At 29.7% G+C, this 23,939-nt stretch overlaps 2 protein-coding genes across 9 annotated transcripts; both read left to right on the forward strand.

Moving 5' to 3' along the window:
• Positions 1-405: 405 nt before the first annotated feature.
• Positions 406-4,944, forward strand: ABCI14 (trigalactosyldiacylglycerol 1). 8 transcript variants are annotated; one of them, XM_012223257.4, is made up of 5 exons: positions 407-858; positions 1,251-1,342; positions 3,079-3,178; positions 3,630-3,696; positions 3,830-4,944. In XM_012223257.4, the coding sequence occupies exons 4-5, from the start codon at positions 3,650-3,652 to the stop codon at positions 4,833-4,835; spliced, it is 1,053 nt and encodes a 350-aa protein (XP_012078647.1). In that variant the 5' UTR covers positions 407-858; positions 1,251-1,342; positions 3,079-3,178; positions 3,630-3,649; the 3' UTR covers positions 4,836-4,944. The 8 variants fall into 8 exon arrangements, with proteins under 8 accessions (XP_020537085.1, XP_012078647.1, XP_020537084.1 ...); XM_020681425.3 differs by having other exon boundaries at positions 1,262-1,342; XM_020681426.3 differs by lacking the exons at positions 1,251-1,342; positions 3,079-3,178 and having other exon boundaries at positions 406-858; positions 3,830-4,565; positions 4,647-4,944.
• Positions 4,945-17,969: 13,025 nt separating this feature from the next.
• SULTR3;5 (sulfate transporter 3;5) lies at positions 17,970-23,414 on the forward strand. The gene is made up of 12 exons (XM_012223259.4): positions 17,970-18,424; positions 18,522-18,729; positions 18,810-18,981; positions 19,703-19,768; positions 20,642-20,755; positions 20,860-20,976; positions 21,098-21,224; positions 21,861-22,147; positions 22,260-22,450; positions 22,560-22,642; positions 22,729-22,805; positions 22,883-23,414. Exons 1-12 carry the CDS (start codon positions 18,106-18,108, stop codon positions 23,057-23,059), a joined length of 1,938 nt encoding a protein of 645 aa, XP_012078649.1. The 5' UTR covers positions 17,970-18,105; the 3' UTR covers positions 23,060-23,414.
• The last annotated feature ends 525 nt before the right edge of the window (positions 23,415-23,939 follow it).

Genomic DNA, 23,939 nt, shown 5'->3' on the forward strand with positions numbered 1-23,939 from the left:
TGGGCAATAATTAAATAGAATTAAGAATTGTAGAGTTGAATTTAAAGCTATAGATGAACTGAGCAACATGTTATGCGGAAGGTTCTGGAAGCCGCTAGAATTCGTAGAAAAGGTCTAGCAAGGCCAAGAAAGAGCTACCAAGTTCAAGAAGCTTCTGAATCTATGAAGAAAACTCTAACCCACAAGGTATTTAGATGTATAATCTATAATATTCTAGATTATTCTATATATGTGTAAGGTGGACCGTAAAATATCTCTAATTCTAGAATGATCCAATGAACTTCCACCACACATTTCACACATTTTTTGTGAAGAATTGTAATCACATGTTAAGGAGGTGAAAATTCTTATAAATAACTCATCTCCCCTCATTTGTAAATCATTCAAGCATTTGAATAATAAGAGATCTATAATAAAGCTCTTATAAGCTTTATCGTGTTCTTCTTTTTGTTTAGCTTACATTTTCGCTCCTAAGCTTACTTAGCATATCTTAAAGTTTCAAGGGTGACTAAGTGCCATGCGGATAGGCAAAGGAAAAACTTATATACGTGACAAACAGCTATAGAGAAACCTGGGGAGTTATTAATTTATATGGTAAAACTGTGAAATAAAGATCATTTGGGCTTTGAGGCCGTTATTAAATAGATATTTAACGTCTTGAACTTGTAGCCCAAGCCCAATAAAAATGTAGGCCTAATTTGAGATGTCACCACCATAGTTCATAGTCACTGGGAAGCACTTCTTTCGTCCTCTCCTGAACAAGCCTCTTCCTCCACTTCAGTTGCCACAACCATACATGGGCAGTCTATAACAGTTATGTGAGGTGTATTCTTGGGCACTTAAATAAAATATTTTCAGGTATGTGTTTGGATTTTGTTAAAATTTCTTTTGCTTTTTAATGCTTTTACTGTTTTCTTTATTTGTTTTATATAATTCAGATCGATCTGTTCTCTTTTCCCTGTGTTCTTCAAGTGAATGCTCTTACTGGGTATTAATTATTTGGTTATAAAATTTTTAGCGGCTTAAATAAAAGGGAATTTTGTTTTTTATGTTTTGTATCAATTCTTTGTTTGTTCATTGATTTTGGGCGTATTATAAATCAGATAATTTTTCCCAATCTGATGAACTCTTAAGTTATCGCAAATAGCTATCTTTCTCTTGCTTTCTTGGTTGATTTATGATAAAGATAGGGGAAATGCTCAGAAGTAGAGAATTAATGTTCTTATAGTGCTGACTTGCTCTTCCCTAAGCCGTTTGGTAGGCTTCTACCCCAAAGTAAAGTGGTCTTTTTTCAAGGCTCTAAGCTCAAGACCCGTGCCTGGCTCGGGGAATATCTAGTTTGGTATGTAGTTTCCCACCGTACTAATTACTTGAGAAATGATTGCTACACCTTTCTTGAACATCTCAGTCTAATTAAACTTCATTTATATGCCTATAAAGCATATATTTTCTCTTTGAAGTGATTTGAAAGACTAAATTATGAGTGAAAGGACCTATTTTAAGATTATTGAAAAAAAAAAAATGAATAAGTGAATTTGTTTTGATGTATAACTTAGTTATTGATGTCTTATCTAAGTTATCTTTTAATTATTAATGTTTATGTTGTTAGGTGTTAGAAATTTTGGTAGATATTCTGCATGAATGGGAAGCCTTCTTTACCTTTCTTTTTTGACACATAGAGTGGAAGAATTTGATAGGAAAATAAAAAAGACAATATTAATGTTTGGAATTTCCCGGTAGCATTAATGATTCTCCGGTTAGTTTCTCAAATATATTATCATGGAGTTGCTCCTGTTTTATAGGAATTCTAAAAAAGGTGAGTGTATGTACAGGAAAAAGCTAAACGCTGAAAATTTTCTAGAACAAAAAATTGATTTGCTGAAACTGGTGGATTACTTGATACAAGATATGTAGCCTCAACAAAGGATAAAAGAAATCATTTTCTTTTCGCTGTAGAGGTTTTGAAAAAAAGACCATACAATTCAATCATTTTGCATGATATTCTTAGTATTCACTTCCCAGTTGAAATTTCTACGTTGGATCTAGAAACCCCAGATTGAAAAAATGATTTTCAGAATAAACAGCAAATATTAAAGGTAATTACATATGACATCATTATCAAATTAAATAACTTGGTAGTGGGAAAATAAACCCAAGCAGGAACTACATCCTTTCAGTCCAAATCTAAAAACCCACCCAGTATAACCAGCATGACCTAAACACATGGAGGTTATAATAAAGATAAAAGAATAGTGTGACAATATCATAACATAGAGGTTCTGCAGCAGGTGAACAAATATTGTACTCAGTTTATTTCTCTTCTTGTATGCGTCTTGTTTGATTTTAATTTATGCCATCGTAAATGCACCACCAAATCACTCACATATGCATTATAGGTCATCATTGTTTTTATGTAAGCATTGCTTATCAATCAGTAAGGATTATCAAGTCAATTAATTAAGCCACCAGTACAGTCATCAAGTGCCAGGCTAATAGTTTAATGATTGAAGGAAAATGTGTGGGTTAAAAGTGCAAAATCTCAGGGCTTCTGTACTCTCAATCTAATTTATTTTCCTATTTTTAATTGTAGTCAATGTTGTAAGTTAATTTGTCCTGAGATGAACAAAACTTCAGATATAATAATAATTGTATTATTCTGTGTTTTGTACAAAGATAAAAACTGAATAAAAATGTACTTATTTTCGTACACTATTATTTTTATGCTCTTAACCCTCCACTATATAGTTTATTTGTTGTTTAAAAAAATTGAGAAAAAAAAAAATGAAAAAGCAAAGAGTGTCATGAGGTATTGTTATCCATTATGATCTGTATTATCATGTTGATTAGGGATACTATAATTAAATGACCTTATTTACTATTTTTCTATTTGGAACAGATTATCTAATCAATGCAGATGGTTATATATTTAAGTAAACATGGTCAACTCAGCTGGTTATATTTAGCGCCTATTTTTGTGGCCAGAAATGGAACTTTGTGTACTTGGATGTTATTTTCATGGTTGTTTCTCAGATAATTATATCAATTTTATAGGTTAAATTATTGAACTGTTCATTTTAGGATAATTTTGCTGAAAGATGATTGATGTTGCTGTGTATACAACAGTCTGGAGTTGGAGGAATTATTTTAACTATTCAAGTAATTACTGCAAAAGTTCAAGGTCCAGTTACTGTTTTTATAATATTTAGACAGGTGTAAAGAGTCAAAAAGCAAAATCTGGGGCTTCGTTTCTTTCTGTTTTATAGGGTTTTGTTTTTAGTCTTTGATGCTTTTGCTTTCTAGCTTTTACCGAGTTTTTCGTTTAATCTGAAGTTAGTAATATATATTTTATGTTTACACTTAAGTAAAAATTTCGGTTATTTCAGTTATCACAGTTATTAAGATTAATTTGGTTTGGTGGAAATCTGTTCCTTTTAAATTTTGCAGAAAAAAAAAATTGAGTAAAAACTCTGAGTTTGATTAGATTCATTAGCAGGAAACTTGGGGAAAACTCATTTCTCATAATGTAAATGTAACGTGACTGAATTCAGTTGCTGGTATTTTCTGTGGTAGAGGTTATTCAGTTCTACATCCTCAATCTTTATTAACATCCGAACTCAAATTATTTACAGAAAGTTGAAGGCACCCAAACATGCAAACGGCTACTCATCTTCATCCTTTTTTTTACATCTCCAGCAGGTATGGGTGTGGTTTTGCGTATCCGTACAATCATCTCTTTTTTCCGCTAGTAAATTTCAGTGGTTGCTCTTAATCTTTTTGAAATATAAAAGAAAACGAAATAATTTCAATTGAAGCTTTAAACACATTGCAGAAGAAGCTACATCAAGCAAAATGGGCACATGGAGATTAAAACCTTGAATTCCAGTCAACTCCGCTTCACTGTAGGAGCAAGCATTTATAAATATCTGTCACGCGAGCGGCAAACCAAATTGTTCGCAACTCCTAACACAAATGATGGTCGCCCATCTGTGTCTCTGTTAGATGAAGAAACAATTACTAATCATGCACCTAACTCTGAAGTACCAGCATTCTTGAGCAAATGGTCACCTCCTGGCTACCTTTGGCGGGGATTGTCTGTTCTTGTCTTGGCAGGACAAGTAATTATCCGGATCTTAAAGGGAAAAATTCACTGGAGAAACACTCTTCAACAGCTGGAGAGAGTTGGGCCAAAATCGGTTGGGGTTTGTCTCCTGACCTCTGCATTTGTAGGCATGGCTTTTACCATTCAGTTTGTTAGAGAGTTTATTAGACTGGGATTGCAAAGATCTGTTGGCGGTGTATTAGCACTAGCCTTTTCAAGGGAGTTGAGTCCTGTGGTCACATCAATAGTTGTTGCTGGGCGGATTGGGAGTGCCTTTGCAGCAGAGTTAGGAACAATGCAAGTTTCTGAACAAACCGACACACTAAGAGTTCTTGGCACAAATCCTGTTGATTATTTGGTGACGCCTAGAGTTATTGCTTCCTGTCTTGCTCTACCATTGTTGACATTGATGTGTTTCACAGTAGGGTTGGCATCGAGTGCTTTGCTAGCCGACAGTGTTTTTGGAGTAAGTATTAACATTATATTGGATTCGGCTAAGAAAGTACTTAGACCATGGGACCTAATTAGTGCGATGATCAAGTCACAGGTTTTTGGTGCAATCATATCAATTGTGAGCTGTGCTTGGGGAGTTACTACTTCAGGAGGCGCCAAAGGCGTTGGTGAATCGACAACTTCAGCCGTGGTTATCTCACTTGTTGGTATCTTTATTGCTGATTTTGCACTCTCATATTTCTTCTTCCAGGGAGTTGGAGATTCTCTGAAAAATGCTATGTGATCAAATTGAGACTCTTTGACAATGTATGATAGAATAGTATTCAACAAATTAATATTGTTGAAGTGGCAAAAAGAAAAGAAATGAAAAAAGAAAATTATCATTGGTTCTATTTTTTAAATCTTACTAATATAAACATCATTGGAGTAGGTATGCAACTTGAATTGCTTCAATAAAATAAGCCAATTGCTGGATTTTGTATGATAAAAGTGATTATTGTATCCTTCACTAGTATCTAAATGATAAATTAGAAGCTTCAAGTGTAACCCAAATGGTGGTCATTGCAAGTTCATCATTAGTCAGGGTGGCATAATTATTGATTTGGAAAGTTTGATGATCTCTCACAACGTGAATATCAGTGTCGGCCTATAATCCAATTCCATGATTGCAATAAACAATGTAACAGAACAATTATCCATAATCCAAAAGTGCTTAAGCTCCATTTTCATGCCAAGACTGGGAGCGATCAGTATTCCGTTCGGACCGAATAATCGAACCGATTCATTTTCGTTTGTTCGGTCAGGTTTTATAGAGATTGAACCGATTTATTTTCGTTTGTTCGGTCAGATTTTATAGAGATTGGTTACTAATTGATTGAAATAGTGATAACCGACTGGTTTTTAATTTCTGGTTCAATTAGTTGCGTAGCTAACCGAATTAATTTTTATGCCAAGAATAGATCATTTGGTTCGAAATAATCGAATCAAATCCGATCCGATCTGATTTGGTTCGGTAGCAAACAATTTTCACAATCTTTTGGAAAAAATTTTGATGAACATGAAATCTGTTCAGTTAGACTGAACCAAATAAATTTCAGTTCGATCTGATTCGGTTAAACCGAATGCTCACCCTAGCCATGACTTCACATGTGATCCTCATTTGCATAGCTGGTGACCCTACCCTCCTTCAATGTGATTTGGCATATAGATGTATCTACATACCATTTTCATTTCCATTTCCATTTCCCCACTTAGGTCATTGTTATTCTTGCAAAATTTGACTTTAGCTCAATTATTTTTGTTGGTGCGATGAATTGCAAATAGCAAAAGGTACCATTTTCATCTTTTCTTCTTGCGAGTCGTTGGAATTTAAGTGGAAGGAAAGAAGAGTGCAGAATATGAAAGTCGAGTGAACAGTCATTTTTGCTTCTTTTATTTGGGTACGAGGATGAAAAATGTGTAATAATAATAATAATAATAATAATAAAACTAGTTTCATAAATGTCAAAATTATAATTTCAATGTTGTTCACATTGGTTTTTTTTTCTTGATTAATTAACGTCTAATTAAAATTTGTACTCTAATCTCACAATTTTAAATGTCTTTCATTTTTTTATAAAAAAAAAAAAAAAGAAGTGTAATAGGAGAACTTTCTAAGAGATCAACCGTCTTAATACTATTCTCACCCAAGCATGCATGTTTAAGTTTAAATGTTGTGATGGAATGGAGTGCATTAATAATAGTAACGATCGCACTTAATAATATTACAGTACTATTGAGCTAAAATTTATTACTTTTTCAAAGACTCCAAGATTGAAAAAAGCTAATAATTTATTATTAGCCCCACCTGCCCCCTTTGTCCATTGTTATTTAGGAACATACATTTTAGAAAAAGACCTAACAATCATGCAATAAAGGTTTCATCAGGCAGGCATGAAGTGTATGTGACCAACTGAGAATCCTCAAAAAAAAAAAAAATACTCCCTTGTTATAATTGACCAATGCACTAAATCCCATGCTTGAGGCCACCAAATACATGAAATTCATAAAAAAAATTGACTTTCCCCTGCACCAAAGGTCGAGGTCAAAAACCTCCAAAGGGCCAAATTGCTTGTACAAGGATATGTTTGGAAGCCATTCCTTCAATAGCAATTACTTGTTCAAGTTACTTAGTCCCAACTCCTATAACAATAGTGATTACCATCTTTCTTTTGAAAGAAACCAAATACATATATATTTTTGATATAACCGTAGGCATTGTATCAAATATTTAATTTATGGGTATCTTTCTTTTTTAAAATTTAATTAATCAGCATATATATATATATATATATATATATATATATATATATATATACACGCGAGATATTCAAGCCCGTGTCAGTTTTAACGTCCATAAACCTGATTAATTTCCGCTCGCTCTAAGAGACAAAATGGCTGGCCGCTTGCTCTTAGAGATAAAAGGACTAGTCTGGGAGAAGTTTTCGTTGCTAATTTAAGTATACGAAACTACTAATTTAATAGCCCAAGTTTATTTATTTTGACTATCAAAGACATTAAATTTGACTTGACTGGTTGAGAGAAACATTCATATATAGTATTCTCCCAAACAAGCCCTTAAGTTGGCCATCCATGTATGAATAAAGAAAAAGAAGTGAATTATGGTGTAAAAATCTTGAATCTGAATATAAAAGTTTAATGGAAGCCAGGTGTATTTCCATTCCTAGAACAATCTTAGCATGAGGTATTGAAATCATATGGATTTCTTCGAATTTTCTCTTTCTATTTATTTATTTTTATTTATTTTAAGGTGGGCTTGACTTGATGTTCTGTTATAGTAAACATGCACTGTCGAAGCAATACAAGTTTGTAGGGAAAAAAAAAAAAAATGAAGGACCAAAAAGTGGAAGGGCATGGGAGAGTGGCTTGACTAAGGGCTCATCATGAAATTAAGAAACAAAAAGAATATGATTGTCCTAAATTGAATATTATTATATTCAACCCAACTAGTCCCAAAGTAAATTTAAAAATATTTTTTAATAACGAAAATGAAATCGTAGCACTCGAAACAAAGATATTTTACTGCTCATTACTATTTTATAAAAAGTAAAATCATTAACCTAATCAGTAAAGAGTAATTATCCGATTATGTCTATTGTTGATAAAGAAATATTTGAAGTTGCAAATTTGAGAAAACAAAGCTGTAGAGCATCTTCAGGGATGATCTCATAAGATAGAAAATATTTGTTTATATTGGATTTATATTTATTTTTCATATATAACTGGAATTAACTTATCTAGAATCGAACTATAAATTTACTATTTAAACTAAATCAATAAAAAATTATTTAGTTGAAATGAGTAAATTTCTAACCATATATTGAGAAAAAAAAAGATAAAATAAAATAATTTTTAAAAAATTATGATTTCATTAATTTGATGCACAAATAGAGTCACACAACTGGTTTAGGTAAGTCTAATTCATTCAATTAATTGTTAATTTCATTTTAAAGTTGTTTCTTATTAACTATTTCGTCCTCTTCTTTCGAGTGAAAAGATATTCATAATTTTTTTTTGAAAGAAAAAAAATTCATACTATTATTTACTTGTGACATCAATAAATTTGCTGCATATACATATCTGATGTAGCCAAGTATTATCCTGTCACAAAATAAAAATAAATAACACTCACAGTCTTCAGTATTGAGAATAATCTTCCTTAAAAAAAAAAAAAAGAATATTGAGAATAATCTTGAATTTTATTAATGAATATAAAATATATAATTTATTTATAAATAATAAATTTTAGTTTCAATATAATAAATTATATGATTGGAAGGAATATTTTCCTTTACATTTAGGCTTTGCTTAAAAAGCATAGGAAAAAAAATGTTAGAAGATAGAAAATAATAGATGAGGAAGATAAGGAAATCTATTTCACATTAAGCTATATAATTTTTTTCAATTCATTCGTCATTTTTTCCTACAATTTGGAGCGATTTTAATTTTATGATATTCTAACTTTTTTTCTTCTTTTGATATACTCTCCTCATTTTTTCCAAACAAGGATAAGTTTTCCTCATACATTTTCTTTTCTCAAAAAAATTTTACTACATTCCAAACAAAAGTTAAATGCGTGTGCACATATATAAAAGTAAAAGCTCTCTCTATAACAGCAAGTCTCCCTCTCATGAAACTTGCGTATATGATCACTAGCTAATAAGTGGAAAGGAACTAGAGTCACATTCATATATATATATATATATATATATATAATTACTCCCATTAACTTAAAAAGTATATAATATATAGTTATAATTAATTTTATTAAACTAAGTTAATAGCTTCACCAGAAGAAGCTTAGCCCCGATCAATGTCATCAGGTTCATCCTATCACGACCAAAAACAATCAATCTCATTTTGAAAAATAAGTATATATTATGTATATTATCACCACAAAACCTAAATCTTGATGTTTCCTGGAAACCAACTTCACCAACACACTTCTTATATTTTGTAGTAATCTCACCCAGAGATTAAGACTTTCGTCAAGTTGTTATCAAAATTTCGACGTGACTGTTGTAATAATGCATGGATAGTTATTTGAAACTCTTTCCAATTTCTTTTGGTTTCCAGCATTGATTGAGATTGCCTTGATATGATTTTTCTTTTTCTTATGTTTCAAATTTTTCTCAACTGCTAATGTTATATTATCTTTTTAAGGATGTTTTAAACCTAATCATTCGAAGTGGATGACAGAAATAAAATTAACAAATATATATATACAAATACAATGAATTTTTGTTTAGATTTTCTAAAATGCAATTGTAAGAGAAAACATTTGAAAACATTATACTCCATATTTTGTAACATAGAGTTGTATAATCAATTAATAGCTTTAATAAATTTTATCGTTAAATTATGTAAATGAGTAATGTGAGTTTGGATAGTTCAAATCATTCAAAGTGGATACATGAATTTACACGAGACGAGATAAGATTTTACTTATCTCAAGCTTATTTTATTCATTAAACGAACTTCTAAAATAAGTTTAAAAGAGTTTTCGAGTTACTAAGTGGCTCAACAGATTTTGCAATTCCACATTCGACGGCTATAATAAACTTAGTGTGGGAATGCAAAGAAAGAGGAAGATTACAAAGCAATAACATCACTAAAAAAGGGGGATATAATTACGTTTCAAACTTGTATAGGTTTTCTAATTTCCATTATGGATGAGTGATAGTATCAGAATATGAAGTAGGTGAAGTTCGTTTCTGGTTATTTATGCAGCTGAGGAAGGCATTATTCGGCCTTAGATTTCTCCATTTTGGAGGGCTTTGAAAATTTTGCAATATCACCTTTTTGTGGGGTATAACATTAAAATATTTGATCTCTCTCTCTTTTTCTTTTTTTATTTCCCAAAACTGTTCATCTCTATATTAAAAATTGCACATAATTATTTATTACTTTATAAGCTCTGATTGTAATTCAAAGAAAATATAATAGTTACTGTCAAAACAAAAGAAAAAGGAAGAGGAAAAGAAAAAAATAGTAACTATTTCAACCTAACAATTAATAATTTCTAGATAGAGACAAGCGTAGTAGATAAAAGGCAATAGCAAGAATCAAAAATGACATGCTGAAGCATCGTAAAAAGATTGTATTTCTTCGATGGAGGAAGAGCTAGGACAATTATTTTGGGGAAGCATCGTAAAAATCTAACTGCACCGAAGCTCCAAGTTCAAGATAGCTCGAAATGCTGAGCCTGGCTTGAATTTAATCCGTACTATAATTGTTTCATCAATTTGGGTTGATGTAACGATTTAAATTCTGTTTAGTAGTAATACTAATAATATTGTTTTTCTCATTTACATGCATTGCGTTGCCAAAAAGAAAAAAAAATATATGGCTTTAAGAAATTTTTCAAGACTAAAGAAATAATTTATTGTATTTAAATTAAATTACTTTTTTGGATTTATATTGTTTAGGTTAGTCCTTTTGAATTTACACCCCGCTCATCCTTTGGCGGCTATTGTCTTGGATATTTAGAGTTTTTTGGTTCCTAATTGAAAATGCTCTTTTCGTCATATTTACCTGAATAATACTCTTCTATTATTCACGAGCAGAATAGCACATTTAAAATTTCAATGGAGTGAACCAAAATGGCTTAGTTTTACGTTTCTATTTTTATTTTTTTATTTATGATTACATGAAAATATTGTAATCTAAGGTTAAAAAAAAAAAATCTTAGTATTTATCTTTTATTATTGTGTTACACATCCTCAAGAAGGTGCACATGAGTTGGATATGAAATTGACAATATATATATATTTATGTAATTTTTTGTTTTAAAATGGACTATTGTATTACTGAAAGTTTGCAAACAAAGCATCAGATATAATACTAGGAGGGATAGGACCCCATTCCTTTAAATCAAGTTCATAATATGCTTTAGTTGCTAAGGTGCGAGCAACGCCATTCGCTGATCTTTTGATAAAACAAAAGGACCTATGATATAGTTCTTTAATAAAAAAATTGATCCGAACTGTCTGATAATAAAATTGTATGTAAATTGGATAAAAACATAAAAAAATAAAAATTAATTCAATTTAGTTGTTAATAACATTTTAATTTAGTTTAATAATGAAGAATCAATGAATTCATCGGAATCAATGCGCCACAAATATTAAAAGAAAGATATAGATGTATTATTTGAGCTCTTAAATTTAAATTTTAAAATAATATTATGTTGTAGATAATAGATAAGATTTACAATTAATTCAATTAAATTATAATAAAAATTAAAAATTTATAAGAAAAAAGGGAAAATGTTAACAAATTGTATTTAAAATTTAGAAAAAAAAATGGTGAAAGCACATAGTGCCATCTCAGTTTTTAAAATTATTTTTTACTTTAGAATTATATAAATAATATATATATAGATAATACATAGTGAGGATTTAGTCTCCCAGATTCAATGGTCTATCATTCTTAGGATCGCTGGTAATTCAGATTGCCAAATTGATTACGTACAATTTACTTTTATTAACGGCTGGTTTTTTAATAGTAATAATTAATAATAATGATTTAAAATTAGCAATCATTTTCAATTGATTTTACTTTTACCTGTCTAATAATAATAATTATTATGAATTAATTAATTAATTAAATTTATGTAATTCCAAATTAAAGTTGTTGATCACAGTCAAATCATGTTTCATTTTTTGTCGGGCTTAGAAGGGCATAAGTAAGACATTAATGTAGATAATATATAATAATATAATACATAATTGAAAAAAAAAAGCGAATTAGATGGATGGGAGATTCCCTGATTCAGTATCCAATTGATCTAAGGAAGACGCGTAGACCCCACTTGGTGGGACCTACCAATTAGAAGCTGCCTCTCTGTTGACGTTGACTGTTGTGATATATAAGTGTCTCTCGTTATCAAATCTTCGCTTCACGAACAAGCTTCAGTTAATTGTGTGGCTTGGAATAATATAATAACGACACTATCGATGATTCCGTGAAATTACACTAATTTAATATAAATATATTATTAAATAATTGTATTTATTTTAATATAATTTTAAATTTAATAACTAATAAAATTGTTTTTATATAATATTAGACCAGAACATGTAAAAGATTTTTCCATTGCATGTAATGTTAAACTTTCCGATTCTGCTTTGCATTAAAATTTATATCGCTTAATGATATTTTAGGGTAAGAATGATGACGATTTGATTTTTAATTATAATTAAATAATAATTAAACTAGTGAAAATTTAGATTGAAGGTTTTCGTTTTTGAATTGGAACAAAAATCATATGCTTAATGTACAATTTCAAAATTGAAGGGGATAACTTCGTCAATTTTAATTTGAAATTGTAAAAAAATATAAGAATGAAATTTAAAAAGTCTTAATTTATTTTTTAATAGATTCTAATTTTTAAAATAAATTTTAAGGTTTTTTATTTTTTAAAAATTTAATAATTAATGAATATAAATTGAGTACATCATAATATTTTTTTTACAAATAAGAAATACAAATACAGAAAATTGAAATCGTCTATTTGGATATGTTTTTTATTTTAGCAGAAAAGGTTAATCTTTTAGGTAACCGATCAATTTTCAAATAAGATGACAAGAGAAACATTCCACAATAGTATCCCGAATCTTTTTTTTTTCTTTTTTTTGAAAACTCATCACAACTGACAACTGCATAAGAGTTTAATATACTTATCAAACTTTAATGGAGTAACAAGTCGCACTATTAGACTCCATTGGTAAAAGAAACTTATCCGAACTTGAAGATCTGAAGTCTCTAACTACAAGTAACCAATAATCTATCTTGTCTTTCGAACTGCCCGAGAAATAAAATATCAACATAAAAATTTTTCAATAACGAGGAATAATTTCATGAAAGTAAAAAAATTAATAACCTCACTAAGAGGATACTAAAAGTACTCAAGATCTATAAACAATTATAGATCTGAGAGACTAAATCCGAATTGTGTTCTAAACGATCATAGGTTTTAAAATTATTAGAAAGAAAACTAACAAAATAAAGAAAAATGATAGATATGAATGAAAAAAAACTATCGCTGGTCAGACGGTTAACAGTAGTTTAGAAACAAAATCTAAAAGAATACGAAAAAGAGAGAGCCAGGGAGAGACGGCTAGTATTTTTTTAGTGAATGTCTTATTCAATATCAATTTGTTAAAATTATAATTTTAAGGTTGTTTATTGAATTCTTTTAATCTTTCTAGTATTATTATTATTATTATTATTAAAAATCTGCCAAGAAACCATCTCTAATCACATGCATTTTTCTTCTTAATTTATTTATAGATTTTAAAAAGAAAATAATAAATTTGTGGTACTCAAAACACAATTGTACCAAACTTTAACATTCTCCTCCAGAATTCCAAAATAAATATGGATTTGACAACTTGTTATCGTGTACATTTAAGCAATACTTCGACGCATAATGAAGCGGAAACATTAGGCCAAAATAGTGACCAAAAGACAAAGTTTAGGTATTGATCTTTGGAAGTTTTCGTGAAACCCTAATTAATACTTCCCCAGATAACAACTTCCAATTGGGTGTCTAAATCACCATCCCCCAATTATCGGTATCTGCTTCTTTAGTGAATTTTGGTACATATATGCAAGCAATAACAAAATAATTAATAAAGGCTTGTCATTATTATTATTATTAAAAATATAATGAGATTATTTGAATTGATGGGAATGATTAAATTTATTGTTCGATGAATTTACTAGATTCCTTTATTTCGATTAGAAAAAATATGTCATAATCCATAAAATTAATTAATTCCATCATAACTTCAACTTTCAACATTTTGAAAGATCAAGAAATCTCACATAAGAGATGGGGTTTTATCAATTCCATCATTCATAAAATTTAAATCATTTAATTCTATATTTACCGAGAATATCATTCATTCATTTTACTTTTCAATCAAGAATATGAGATTCTATAGAATTCACCACCTACTAATTATGCTTCATGAATTTAATAAATCTATGGATTTGATCTTTTATCAATTCAAACAATATGTATACTAAATACATTAAGAATATAAATGTTCATATCTTTAATTATAAAAAAATCAAAAAATAACTTAATAATATTTCTAAATTGCTATATTTAATAACATTTTAAATAAATTATTCTTGGAAGAAATGTAGTTTTCTCAGCTTAAGCCAACCAAACTCTAAATTTGATGAATTATAATGGATAGGTTGACTATTAATGCATGTTTGCTTCAATCAATACTTTTTTTAGTTTTTTTTTTTTTTAACCTTGTTATGTCTATATCTGTATCTGTTTAACGGTCTATATAACTTTATTATTCTTCATTCGCTTCAAAAGGTACCAGAGTTGACTCGTGGAAAATTTATACTAAGAAGGGCTCCAATCCAAGACTTCGTGGATCCCTCAACCCCTTCAAGTATTTTTTGTCACTGAGCTCCCCTTCGGATTTTCTAGTTACAATTCTTTTATGAAATAGATTTTGAAAGAATCTCTAGAGGACTTCTTATGCAAATGCAACAAGCAATGTCATAGTAACCACTACCCCTTTTATAATTTGTCGATATGATTTAGAGGAAGTTTCTCTCTCTTTCTCAAAATATTCATATTCCTAATTGTTGTATTTTTTTTTTATATTTATTTCACTTTGTATCTTACTTAATATGGCATCTACTAATTCCACTGACGCAATAAAATCAGTGTCATGTGTTAGAAATTCATAGGTGGGTTATAGATATCTTTCTTTTTTTTTTTTTTTTTTTTTTTTTTGGGAGGGGAAGGAAAGGTTTTGAAAGTCTAATTTCCTAAAAAATGAAACCAACCACCATGTTTCTATTTGTAAGGAATTCCCAAATTAAATGGAAATTCAAATTTAGTTTGACCACTCAATTTCTTGAAATAGGTAACTAGTTCAACTATTTTAGTAGAAACTAGAAATAAAAAAAATCATTAATTTGCTTAAATTTTTTTTTAAATTACTGTGGTGATTGTTTTTAATATATTTCATAGAAAATTAGTAAATAAACCAGATGAAGGATTTTTTACTGGCAAAAAGAACTTTTATTTTATTATTTTAAATCTAGAAAAAAACTTAACTTATTCAAAAGATTATACTCAAGTCATGAGATTCCCCTTTTACACCCACCCTGCCTTTAACCTACACATTTACAAATTAAATATAATTACAAATAAAAAAAATTAAAAATAACTTATAAACTAAAATTGACAGAAATCAAAGAATATGAAAAGAAAAAAAAAATTAAGGTTTACAAATTCTACAAACCATAAAAATAAAAAAGCTAAAACTAACTATTAAACAAAAATGACAGAATAAAGAAAATGAAAAAAAAAAACAAATTAAGGTTTACAAAAACAACAAAACAATAAATTAAGGATTCACGTTCATAAATTATCAATAATTGCAAAACAAAAAAAAAACATAAAAAAAAAAGAAAAAGCTAAAACTACCTATTAAACTAAAACTGACAGAATAAAGAAAATGAAAAGGAAAAAAAAAAAAAAAAAAAAAGAAGAAACTAACCTGACCGGCGGAACTCCTTGAAGGCGGTGGTGGCAGCGAGTTATCCTCAACCTATCGGCAGCGGTGGTGGATATATTGTCTGGTCGTGCATGCACTTACCACTAAATTATATCTTGATATGCAAGTCACATACATTCTTCTATCTCAAATTCTAACAAATACTTAATACTACTTTCTCAAAAAAAAAAATTCTAAAATTATCTCCTTAAATTTTTTATTAGCCAAATATATTATATTTTTTATCCTTCTTAGGGAAAAATAAAAAAAAAATTGAAACGAAAACGAGACTAATGTAGCTGAACCTCGTACTTATTTATTGTATTTGCAGAGTCAACCACCCTATGAATAATCTTTTACTATGTGAATATAATTATGATGCCATATTCTTTTTATAGTATATAAAAAATAATAATTTCCAAAATTTATATATTATAATCAAGCAACAAGCCAACAAGCAATAACTTCTGGTCAAGGTTTTATCTCTTCATCCACGTTCGTCTTTTTTCTTAGACGTGCAATCCAACCTGGAATCGTTTAAGTAAGCATCTTCTTCTGGTAGTTAGTCTTAATAATATTCATTTAGGGTAACAGACAACATATGTAATTTTCAAATGTTTTTTATGTTATCTGTTCTCTTATTTCTTTGGTGAAATTTTCAGTCTATTTCTCTCTTTTCCTCTCATAATCAATTGACATTTTCTCACAAAAATTCAAAATTTCAATAATTCATAATTGGGCTGTGTTTAACTTTCCTCCCTTCACACGATTTTCCTTTTTATTTTTCTTCCTTGTTGTGTCAATAAGCAATATTGCACATTTAACCTAGTCTTTTTTTTCCCTTTTGCTTTCTCTTTTTTGTGCTAATTATGTTGAGAGATTGTGAGTTTTAGCAGTCGGTTCGGTTGCATGCTCAAAATGATATTATTTTGTAATTTCAAAACTATAATTGATTTGTTGATGATATTAGTTTATTTTTAAAAATTTAATTAATTAATTACTTAATAAGTATATAGCACTTGTCCCGATTAGGAATGGGAGCAGAGCGGATCCGGAAATTTCAAGCTACTCATATTTATTAGAAGTTGAAAGGGTAGATGTGGACTGGGTGAGAGGTTAGAACCCATGAGATGAAATTTCAAGCTACTCATATTTATTAGAAGTTGAAAGGGTAGATGTGGACTGGGTGAGAGGTTAGAACCCATGAGATGAAAATATATGATATGGGCTTACTTGGGCTTGGGCCAACCATTGTTAAAAAATTAGTACTAACCAATTAGCTAACTAACTTAGCACCCTTATATGCCCTTTGTGGATTTGGTATTTAGTTGATGTGGGATTCTTAATAATATTCATGTCCATTTAAAATTTTAGTGTACATAATCGTTATAAATCCATTTAAATACTCATTTAAATATTCATATTTGATCCCATCTAAATTTTTACTATCCCTACCCATTTAAACAGTACTCGAGAATTTTAAATTATCTAAATTTAAATTTATTTAAAATATATTTTTTTTAGTAATAATAGATAGGGAACCTTAAGACAAATGCGATACACCTTAAGACAAGACCAGGTACGTGCATTTTTAATTAATTAATTACCTTAAAATTTAATTAATATTAAAAATGGATTTTGAAAATTTCCACCCAAAAAATTAATAGGAATTTCACGTTTTACGTTGTACGTGCTTATATATCGGTTTACTTTTCACCCATTCTCCAATTACTCAGGATAATGTATTATCGTAAAATGTGGTAAATTCTGACTTGGAAATTACCATTAAGGATAAGAGTTGTTAATTACACCTGCAAAGTATATCCTATATACACCCGTAGATAGTATCTGAAACTTTTATATAATTAGATAAAAGCCAAAGGATAAAAAAAATCCCTAAATTTTATTTTTTTTAATAATTTTACTCCAATACTTTATTTTATCATATTATAATAATTAATATCCTAAAAATAAGATTTGTCTACACTCAGTTTATGATCAAAAATAATAATATTTAAATTAAAACACTGTTTATGATTGGTTTAGTATATAAATAGACTCGTGTATTTATATAACAAGTGTAGCTAAGTCTTAATTAGCTAGACAAAAAGTTTTACTTTTTACTTTTTACTTATTTACTTTTACCTTAAAGATTTCCTCTCCTCTAAAATGAGAGGTTAATCTAAAACTTTTTGCAAGATAAATTTCAATTAGACAAGTAGCATAGTAATAATCATTGTCAGACTTTCTTATCCTCTTTGTCATCCATGTATCATCCCCCACTACACTCACCTCTATATAAATGTTAGCCGCATACACTTCTTCTCACCCTATACCCTAAAATTGAGAGCAAATAGCACTCTGAGCTCTACACATCTCCTATCTTCCCTCTCTTCCTCTAACTCCTCTCTCTCACTCGCTCGCTCGCTCGGTCACTCACTCGCACCAGCGTCGATGGGTTCCACGGTGGCGGATCCCAATGTCCATCAGGTTAACTTTCCTACCCCAAGAAGTTTTGGAGCAACCTTCAAATCTCATTGCAAAGAAACCTTCTTTCCTGATGATCCGTTTAGACAGTTTAGGAATGAGAAATCCTTTGATAAATTCAAAAAAGCAGTACAATATTTTGTTCCAATTTATGAATGGCTACCAAATTATAATCTTCGAACCTTCAAATTCGACTTGCTTGCGGGTATCACCATTGCCTCCCTTGCCATTCCTCAAGGGATTAGTTATGCTAAACTTGCTAATCTTCCTCCTATTATTGGGCTATGTAAGTGGTTTTTTTTTTTTCTTTTCTTTGTTCTTTTAAGATTTGGGATGCAGGTTCTTAAATGATTATTAGTTATATTAAAAATTAATATTTGCAGACTCGAGTTTTATTCCTCCTCTCGTTTACGCCATTTTTGGGAACTCGAAGCATATAGCAGTCGGAACTGTGGCTGCTTGCTCGTTGCTTCTAGCCCATACAATTGGAGAAAAAGTATCGCCAAAAGATGATCCGACATTGTATCTATATTTGGTCTTTACCGCCACTTTCTTCACCGGAATTTTTCAAACTATTCTGGGTCTTCTAAGGTAAAATAAATAAAATTTATTTGATATAATTACTATAATTATTATTATTTTGATATATATGTATATATTTATATATACAGGTTAGGGATTCTGGTGGATTTCTTATCGCATTCAACTATTACTGGTTTCATGGGAGGAACTGCAACTCTTATATGCCTTCAACAGCTTAAAGGCATGTTGGGATTGACACATTTCACCACCAAAACTGATGTGGTTTCTGTCTTGCACGCAGTTTTTCAGCACAGAGACGAGGTTCGTAAGATTGACAAAAATAAAATAAAAATATATTTTCTTTCTGTCAAAGATCAGATCAACATGAATCTAATCAACAAAAAGGGAAAGAAACGTATCTCTGTCATTCTGTCTTATCTTTTGCTTTTCTTTTTGTTTTTTTTTTTCTCTTTACTATTTAGTTATATACTTTCTAGATTAAGGATCTCATCCAATATGGGAGGTTAAACAGTTGCCTCAAAAGGATTGAAAGGAAAACTAAAAAAATATCATTATTTCAGTAAGGTGCTCTGTGTTTTGATTTGTGAAAAAACATTTATAGAAGGAGTGATCTATGAAATAATATTTATAGATGTAGCAACCAATTATGAATCTTGAAATTAAAATAGTTCCATTAACAATTATCAAAAACAAAAATAGTTCCATTATCAAAAAAGAATGCAAATTTTTTTTTAAAAAAAAAAAAACTTATTTGTATTTTTTTTTTTTAGCATTGTTCTTTACTAACTTTCTAATTGGCATTTCTTCTAAAACTATTTATTGACATTTTATGAAAAATTATTTTCAAAATAGCATAAAAAAAAGTAGATTATTTCTTACCTAAGAATCAGAGTATGACAGTGCTTATGTTTTTATAAAATCGAAGAAGAAACATCCATGTACATGCACGTTTAAGATTTTAAGTTATGGGTATAAAATTTTTCTACTCTAATTTGCTTTTTCTTTCTTTTTCCTTTTACAGTGGAAGTGGCAAAGTGCAGTTGTGGGTGTTGTCTTCCTTATTTTTCTACAGTCCGCTCGGTTAGTGGTAAGACATCTTTTAATTTATCCATCATAACCAATAATTATGATTAAAAAAATAAATTTTTTAGCTTTTTCCATTTTTTTTAATTATTAATAATAAGCTTATTTCAAGTAGTGACTATCATAAATTATGGCAAGAAAAGACACTGGAAACTGATATATCGTTGCAGGATTGACCCACACAGAATTTTAGAATACAGACAAAATTATGAGTATATAATATTTGTATTGATGTTGTCCAAATTACTTCAACTGGGGAAGGGAAAACAGAAAGTGACATTTGTATTCTAACGCTTCACTGTTCATGGCCGGAGTAATTGACTGTTATTAAAAAAAAAAAAATTTTTGTTAGTCTAAGAAATACTTATTTACAACTCTATCTATGGACCAAGCTAATTCAATAGTATATTTTCGCTGAAAAAGTAATAAATTATTAAATGTAATGACATTTAATACAAATAATGTATTGATGTCAATTGTAATAATTATTAATTGTTCTACTAATTCTTGGTTGTTCGATGTTAACAGACAGTTATTTATATAACGGTTTAAATTAAAAACATTCCGTAAGACTAAGAATAGTTGTTTAATTATTTGTTTAATCTAAAATGATAAAAAAAGACATTAATAGATGAATTCGAGGGAAGCAACATTAGTGTGATAGTCAAAAAAATTTTAATTAATTTATGTCAAATTTATAAGTTTTCTTTTGAATTTTCTTCAAAATTTCATAAATATGGTTTCATTTTTATAAGGAAGAAAAACTAAAAGAAAGATCAATCAACACTTTATTAGATGCAATAATATTAATTTTAAATTGAGAGTTATATAATAAAACATATACAATAAAATTCATATCGAACATGTGGATTTTCAGAGGAAGAAAAGACCAAATCTGTTTTGGGTGGCAGCAATAGCTCCAATGGTGGTTGTTATAGTTGGCTGTCTTTTCGCCTATTTTGCTCATGCCGACAAACATGGAATTCAAATTGTAAGCTAACGTTTTTTTAATAGATTATTATTTCATTAGTGGATTAATCACAATTAAATTATTATATTAAATTAATCATAATTATTTTCCTTTTCCTTAATTAGGTGGGTCACATCGGTAAAGGACTAAATCCCATATCCATTAAGTATTTGAACTTTAAATCTGAATATCTAGGAGTGACTTTGAAGGCTGGCATCATCACAGGTCTCATTGCTCTAGCTGTAAGAATGCCATTTCTTGGATTATTTCTATTATTATTATTATTATTATTATTATTATTATTATTTGAGTTAATTAAGTGGTATAATATTCAAATTGTAAAATTAATTATTATTATTGCAGGAAGGGATAGCAATAGGAAGGAGCTTTGCAATAATGAAAAATGAACAAGTTGATGGGAATAAAGAGATGATAGCTTTTGGTCTCATGAATCTTGTTGGCTCTTTCACTTCTTGCTACTTGACCACTGGTAGATAATTTCCTCTTATCTAATGGACTTCAGTCTAAGGCCCAGTTTTCTTTAGAGCCGCTTGTTTATTTAACTTTCAAAGCCTCTAAGCCTAATAGGCCTTTCTTAGGAGTGTTAGAGATAAATCATTTTTGGGCCTAAGCTTATACTTTCAGACACTCACTTCTCCGCAGTGAGATTAGACTTGTGTCTACAGGTTTAGTCATATAGACTATATGCTCCGCCGTAACTTTTTAAATACCTTTTTAAGTAGCTTTTAGAGTTTTAATGTTCGATAATATAGTGTTTGAATTAATTTTTAGAAGTTAAGGCAGACTTTTGTGAAAAATCTAACCCATATAGCATTTAGCTTTTATAATTTCATGAAAAGCTATCTAAACGCTACTAAAATAGAAAACAACTCATTTTGCCGAACAAATTTATAATAAGTTATTGCTATTTTTTTTTCCCCTGAGTGGATGATTTGAAATGCAACAAAAGAAAAATACTGTTTAATTAATTTGGTCCATGGATGAGCTTATAGATGAAATCTAAGCAAGTCAATCCTGAATTGGTAAATGAATTTATTTTCTCTTATATTACAAGACAGAGAGATTGTGATGCTAAAATCTTGATTTGGACTATGTTTGATTGCAGGACCTTTTTCGAAAACTGCAGTGAATTTTAATGCAGGGTGTAGGACAGCAATGTCTAACATTGTGATGGCAATTTGCATGATGCTTGTACTATTATTCTTGGCTCCTCTCTTTCGTTACACCCCTCTTGTTGCCCTATCTGCCATTATCATGTCTGCAATGTTTGGACTTATCGATTACGAGGAGATTTATCACTTGTTCAAAGTTGACAAGTTCGATTTTGTCATTTGTATGGCGGCCTTTTTTGGAGTTGCCTTCATAAGCATGGACTATGGTCTAATTATGTCGGTAAGAATCTCACTCTATATATAAAATACATACACATTTTGCAGTTGGATACTTATAAAAGTTAATCTTGTCTGATTCACAATTTTAAATTTTTTTTCCTGGAAAATTTCAGGTTGGGCTTGCTTTGCTGAGGACACTTCTATATGCTGCTAGGCCTGCTACTTGTAGACTTGGAAAAATTTCAGACTCAAATTTATATCGTGACACAGAACAATATCCTGGGTTGACAAGGATGCCGGGAGTTCTTGTCTTGCAACTTGGTTCCCCCATCTACTTTTCCAATTCCAATTATATAAGAGAAAGGTATATAATCACACAGTATATATATACACATATATATTGTTAATTTATGTAAGTGATACTAAAAGAATAAGATAAAAGAATTTTGACATAATGTTGGAATTTTTAATAGAATTTTTCGATGGATTCGTGATGAAGAGGATATTGTTGAATTGAAAGGATCTATAGTCGAACATGTTTTGCTAGATTTATCGGGTATGGATAATTTAATCATTTGGTAGTAAAGTTAATTTTGAAGTGAACTTTTAATACTAATACATTCTAAATCTATTATTTTATAGGTGTCACATCCATCGATACAACGGGTATTGAAACGTTAATTGAAATTTGTAAAATGTTAAATGCAAAAGAAATTAAGGTATATCACCAAACTTTTTTTACATCCGTGAATTATAAATAAAAAAGGATGCTAATTGTGTTTATTATTTCATGTAGATGGTGATTATAAATCCTAGATTGGATGTTTTGGAGAAAATGATAAGGTCACACTTTGTAGATAAGATTGGCAAGGAATCCATATTTTTGTCCATTGAAGATGCAGTTGAAGCAAGTTTATTTTCACTTTCTAAAGATAAGCAATATCAAGTAACAGGACAATTGGATTTCTTCTAGTGGAATGCAATTAATGGCTGGATTTAGTTGTGATCATATCCAAAATAATAATGTATGAGGTTTCAATGTGTAAATTCTATCAATATGGATATGATCAAATTGCAGAATTAGGTCATATCCAAAATAATAATATTTGTGGCTCCAATGTATAATTTGTATGAACAGGGATATTATCAAATTGCAGAATTAGAAGGTGCATTTTTCGTACCATACAGGTTTAATCGTACGCAGGAGTAGAATTGTTCGCAGGGTATCAAATTATTATCTTGTATTTATACGTATATATACATATATACGTGTGTATGTGTGTATATGTAAATGGATGGATGAATGAATGAATATGTTTCTTTGTTTATATTTGGGATTGGTTTAACATTGGATAATTGCTTCTCATTCTTCTTTGTAGACAAGACCATATGCAAAACTGAGGGATAAAATAGTAATTTTTCAAAATACATGAATAATTTTTCAAAATACATGAATGAAATTATTAATTTGGTCAAAATTGAGGGATAAAATAGTAATTTTCGCTTAAATTTTTCATAAAACTCTATTGCAATGAAAAAAATTGCTTTAGGAAATATTAGTTGTTCATATCAGAAACGAGATGGGGAAGAATACTGGCTAGGCCCAAGCAAACTTGAAGAGCAACAAAACTGGCTAGGCCCAAGCAAACTTGTTGGGGGAGAAGATGAGAAACCCGCACCCTCTCCATTTTAGATCATTTGCTCTCTCGCTCTCCCACGCTAAACTAGACACTGTTTCTTCGTCTTTAGCGAGCGCGAAAAATAAACTTACTTCTCACTTCTTAGTACTGACTAATCAGCTACTGGTTTCATCTTTGATCCCTTGACCCAAAAAAAACTTTGCACTAGTCTTC

This window comes from Jatropha curcas, chromosome 8 (genome assembly GCF_041381405.1).
Source record: "Jatropha curcas cultivar XTBG-Jc1 chromosome 8, XTBG_Jcur_1.0, whole genome shotgun sequence".
In the NCBI taxonomy this organism is placed as follows: Eukaryota; Viridiplantae; Streptophyta; class Magnoliopsida; order Malpighiales; family Euphorbiaceae; genus Jatropha; species Jatropha curcas.

What these genes read in the sequence shown, in the direction of transcription:
- ABCI14 (XM_012223257.4), top strand. Translation starts at nt 3,650, where the DNA reads ATGCAAACGGCTACTCATCTTCATCCTTTTTTTTACATCTCCAGCAG. An exon ending in TTTTTTTACATCTCCAGCAG is followed by an intron (nt 3,697 to 3,829) that starts GTATGGGTGTGG and finishes AACACATTGCAG; the next exon opens with AAGAAGCTACATCAAGCAAA.